At 57.5% G+C, this 4988-nt stretch overlaps 1 protein-coding gene across 1 annotated transcript; it reads left to right on the top strand.

The window, feature by feature from the left end:
- Positions 1-4194, top strand: D7B24_003744 (uncharacterized protein; the record flags this gene model as incomplete). Its single annotated transcript, XM_028637931.1, has 1 exon — positions 1-4194. One exon carries the CDS (start codon positions 1-3, stop codon positions 4192-4194), a length of 4194 nt encoding a protein of 1397 aa, XP_028490523.1.
- Positions 4195-4988: the final 794 nt, after the last annotated feature.

Raw genomic sequence — 4988 nt, 5'->3', positions numbered from 1 at the left:
ATGGACCCTCCTCGACAAGCTTTGTGGCCGATTGGGCTCCTGGAACCGGACCCACGTCCCTCCTTCCTCGTGCAGCTTCCAGCTTCGTCCGATGCTGTCACCGATGCGACTGTCGTCTACCAAAACCCGGCCTTGGCTTCCCATGGCGATCTGCAGAGCACCGTTGCGCTTCTCCCGGTACAACGTGGCGAACCATTCTGGTCTTGGATTATCAACCCCGAGGTCGACGGTGCAGGCTCGCCCTCGTTTTCGTTCCGGGGCTCGATCTGGACGAAGATCGTGCTCCAGATCCGATGGATCATCGTCGGCAGCAACGAAATCCACCCACCAGAGACGTCTGCCGTCCTTGGCGTCCCCTCCATCTCCCGCGTTCAGTCATCGCAAATGCGCCTGGACGGCCTCGATCACCTCAACCGCTCCATGACCAAAAGCCAGTTCACAGAATCAGCGCCTACGATGCCCATCACCAACCCACATCTTGAACCTGATAAGCCACGACCTGCTAGGGTGCCGAGTGAACCGAACCAAAAGGCTACCGAGATAGCGCACGGCCAAGAGTCGTTCCTCGAGATTGTAGAAGCTACGGACTGGAACAGCACACCTCTTGGACCCATGGACAGCTGGCCACCTCTCCTACAACAAACGTACAGCCAGATGCTTTGTAACTCTCAACCGACGGCCATATACTGGGGCGAAGACTTCACAACGGTCTACAATGAAGCATTTAGTTTGCTCGTCGGTTCGCGGCATCCTTCTACTCTCGGCAAGCCCATGCAAGATGTCTTTCCCGACATGGCGGGCCAGATCCAGAAGCTCATGGATACGTCAGTAAAGAAGCAACGCGCCAGCAACGAGGACGAAACGCGCTTCTTCGTCGATACTCCTAGCCGCCCACCGTTAGAGACGTACCTCAAGTGGTCCATCGTGCCACTGACCCAGGACAACAAGTGCTACGGCTTCGTTCACCACATTTCAGAGACCACGCTGTATCAACTTTTCCGAAGACGAATCAAGATGCTGGTGAACATGGGCGAGGAGCTGGGCACGGCAAAGGATGTCAAGTCCCTGTGGGGCAAGCTCATCAACGAGTTTGCCAGTTATGAGCCGGCGTACGATATTCCACTGGCAATTCTGTATTCTATCGAGAAGGACGAAAGCGTGCACGAAGGAACGACCACAAAGTACGCATCGTCACGGATTTGTCACTTTGAAGGCGCCTTGGGTGTTCCGCCAGGCCACCCCATCACCCCCGAGCAGCTGCGCCTCAGTGAAGCTGACGATGGGCTGGCACCGCAGATCCGCAGGGCGCTGCGAGGCAGAAAACCCTTGTTGATAAGTGAAGCTGACGGAAGCCTACCAAAGCACCTGCTACAAGGTCTTCAGTGGCGTGGCTTTGGCGATCCCTGTGACCTCGCCATCGTTCTTCCCATCCGTCCAACGAGGGATGAGGAGGAGATGGGTGTCCTCATACTTGGTCTCAACCCACGCCGGCCCTACGACGATGCGTACAAACTCTACATCAGACTTCTCAACCAAAAGTTAAGCATGTCTCTTGCCTGCACCGTGCTGTTGCAAGAGGAGAGACGACGTGGCCGGACTGCTGCCGAGCAAGCGGCCTATGACCACGCCATGCTCAAAGAGAAGTTGGCGTATCAGATGAAGGAGACAATCGAATACACGAGGCTGTTCCAGACGGTCTCTGAGTTCATACCCAACGGTTTCTCAATCGGTGATCACCAAGGCAATATCACCTTTGCCAACCGACTTTGGTATCGCATCACGGGGTATCCAGAGGGGCCCGTTTCAAACGCTGGCTTTCTTGCCTGCGTGCTAGAAGAAGACCGCCCTAAGATACGAGAAGCGTATGAACGACTTAAAAGCAGGGATGAGGTTGACTTTGAATTCCGCATACGAGAGGCTGATCACAAGGAGGAGCCAATGCGGGTGCAATCACCATTCGAGAATGCCGGCCTTGATTTGGCAGCGGCGGCGCAAGACAGAACAGAAAGACACGTCATGGCCCAGGCAAAGGCCGAGCGTGCGGGTGATGGCACCATTATTCGAACGTTTACTTGCCTCACTGACGTCACTGCCCACAAGAAGGTAGCCGACGAAGCCATCATGCGAGCACAGCAGGCAGGCAACCTCAAACGCATGGCTGAGCTTGCTACAGTCGGCATGTTTGACATGGACATGAGTGGTCGCTTGCTCGGTGCCAACAATGTCTTTTTCGAACTCTGCGGGCTTGCCAAGGTCAACCCCCTGAAGGTTGTGGTTCGACCATGGAGCACTTGCGTTGTGGAAGAGGACCTGCCGATTCTGTCCGAGAGCTTGGCACGTCTCAGTCGGGATGCCAAACCACAAGTAGCCGAGATTAGGCTCAAGACTACCTGGATCGCCCAGGACGTGGCGGGCAATAGTATCACTGCGCCGCGGTGGGTGAACGCGACGTTCATGCCTGTGCGGGATTCCGACGGCGTGGTGCAGTCGTTTACTGGGTGCCTCAGCGATGTATCGCTCCCAAAGTGGCAACTGGAGCTCGAAACGGAGAGGAAGGAGGAGGCGATTGATTCGAAGCGGCAGCAGGATAATTTTATCGACATGACATCGCACGAAATGCGCAATCCGCTGAGCGCCATCATCCACTGTTCCGATGCCATCATTGCATCATTGGCCAAGGGCCAGGAGCTCTTGGAGCATGGGCCCCGAAGCCCTCGAAGTCCGCGGTCAGCCTCCTCTGCCACAGATTCGCATGGCGATGGGCAAGTCGATCTTTCTCAACTGATTACCGACAGTATCGACAATGCAGAGACGATCGTAGCGTGCGCCCAGCACCAGAAACGCATTGTGGATGACATTCTCACCATGTCCAAGTTGGATTCCAAGCTGCTGGCTGTCACGCCTTGCACAGTGAACCCCGTGTTGATCGGGCAAGAAGCACTGAGGATGTTCGACGTTGAGGCGCGGCGGGTCGACATCGATCTCACCATGACGGTCGACCAGTCGTACAAGGGTCTGGGTTACGAGTATTTGGATCTCGACCCATCGCGCGTTAAGCAGGTGCTCATCAACTTGTTGACCAACGCCCTCAAATTCACCAAGTCGGGGTCGACACGCAACGTTTCGGTCTCGATGAAGGGCTCACGCGAGAGGCCCACCAACGAGACGTCTCCGGTGACCTTCATCCCTCGCTCGTGCGAGGAGGATTCCGAATACGAGCAGCCGGCATTGGAAGGGCGAGATAATCCGGTTTACTTGATCTTTGAGGTCAAGGATACGGGCCAGGGCTTGTCAGCGGCCGAAAAGGCCAATCTTTTCAACAGATTCGTGCAGGCCAGCTCGCGGACGCACGTCAAGTACGGAGGCTCAGGCCTCGGGCTCTTCATCTCGCGCCGGCTGACAGAGTTGCAAAGGGGCGCTATCGGTGTGTCGAGCTTGCCGGGTGTAGGATCAACGTTTGCCTTTTACATAGAAGCATATGTCCCAACGGAAGAGGCTAGGCAGGAGGCCGAGTTCGCGACGGACGCCGCGAGGACCAGTCCTCTGATCTTCGGCACACCGAGCCCTGGACAGTCTGCAGCGGGACATAGGGTGACGAAAGCGCGGACGCCGTCTGTAACCCAACGGCCCAAGCGACAGGTGGGCAATCCACGCGACCGTCGGCTTGACGGAATCTTGGTTGTGGAGGACAACCTCATCAACCAGCAGATCACACGGCGCGGGCTACACGACCGGGGGTTCAGAGTGGACGTTGCCAACCACGGGCTCGAGGCGCTCGAGAAACTAGCAGAGTCAGTTGCGCAGAGGAGGGTGCAGGAGAGGCGAGAAGAGGCGGGCGACGGTGACGTTGCGGTCAAGACGACAACGACGGCAGAGGCAGGAAGCGTGCCCCTGGTCATCAACCTCATCCTGATGGACATTGAGATGCCCATTCAGGACGGATTGACGTGCACGCGACATATTCGTGCGATGGAAAAGGAAGGCAAGTTGTTTTGCGGCGACGACGGGGGCCGGATTCCCATCATCGCGGTCAGCGCCAATGCGCGGCCGGAACAGATGCAGCAGGCGCGCGAGGCAGGCTGCGACGACGTGCTGGTCAAGCCATATCGGATGCCGGAGCTCATTGAGAAGATGCACGTCGTAGTACGGCGGGTACGGGCGTTGAGCTCCGCGGCGGCTGTACGGCAAGGATAGGCAATGGCCCTCATTGGCCGATGTTTTGGATTTAGGTGTGCTGCATGTTACGCCCTCTCTGAGGGCAGGAAAGGGGGGAGGGGTACCGGCGATACGAACATGAGGTTCGGGGTCGGAACGGGGGGGGAAAGCAAGGGAAGAAAGAGCACGGCCAGCAGGCTGATCGCCGCATCACATGTCATGAGGAGGCGAGGTTTGCAGTGCCATTTGCAGTGCAAGGCAAGGCAAGGCAAGGAAGTCAAGGCAAGGAAGGCGAGGCAAGGAAGGTAAGGCAAGGTGGCAAGGCAAGATGATGCTGGAAGAAACAGGCCACAGGCGTTGGGTGAAACGAGTCGGCTGCAGGATACAGCAGCCAGCAATACGAAGCAAAAACCAAGATCCCTCCAAGGCGGTGGTGTTTGATGATACCCACGCGGCAGTGATGTTGAAGCGTCGGCAGGACGGAGGAATAGATAGGTACCCAGGTCAGGGAGGAGGGGGGAACGAGCCGGACGGCCTGCGGACGGATTAATTGCGACGAGATGAGAGGTGGTCCCGGCCTCTCGCGGTGGCCTGAAGCGGGAGGCTCGTTCGTGATGTGCATCACCCCCGGCGGTTGTCTCACCAACATTGCGACCCTGGGAACGCACATGGGCGCAGAGCCGCGCTCGAACGATGTAGGGTGTTTGAAGGTGGTCAGGCAGGGTTCCGATGGCGGGAGGCAGATGCAGTGATGGATCGGAGCAGAGAGGGTACCTGAGGTGCGTGCCCGGGGGGGGGGTGTGAGGTCAGAGACGGAGAAATTCGCCATTGGC

The sequence above is a fragment of the Verticillium nonalfalfae genome (assembly GCF_003724135.2).
Source record: "Verticillium nonalfalfae strain VnAa140/NRRL 66861 chromosome Unknown scaffold_209, whole genome shotgun sequence".
NCBI classification, from domain to species: Eukaryota; Fungi; Ascomycota; class Sordariomycetes; order Glomerellales; family Plectosphaerellaceae; genus Verticillium; species Verticillium nonalfalfae.
The sequence above is the reverse complement of the archived record's forward strand: the minus strand, read 5'-3'. Positions and strand labels throughout refer to the sequence as shown.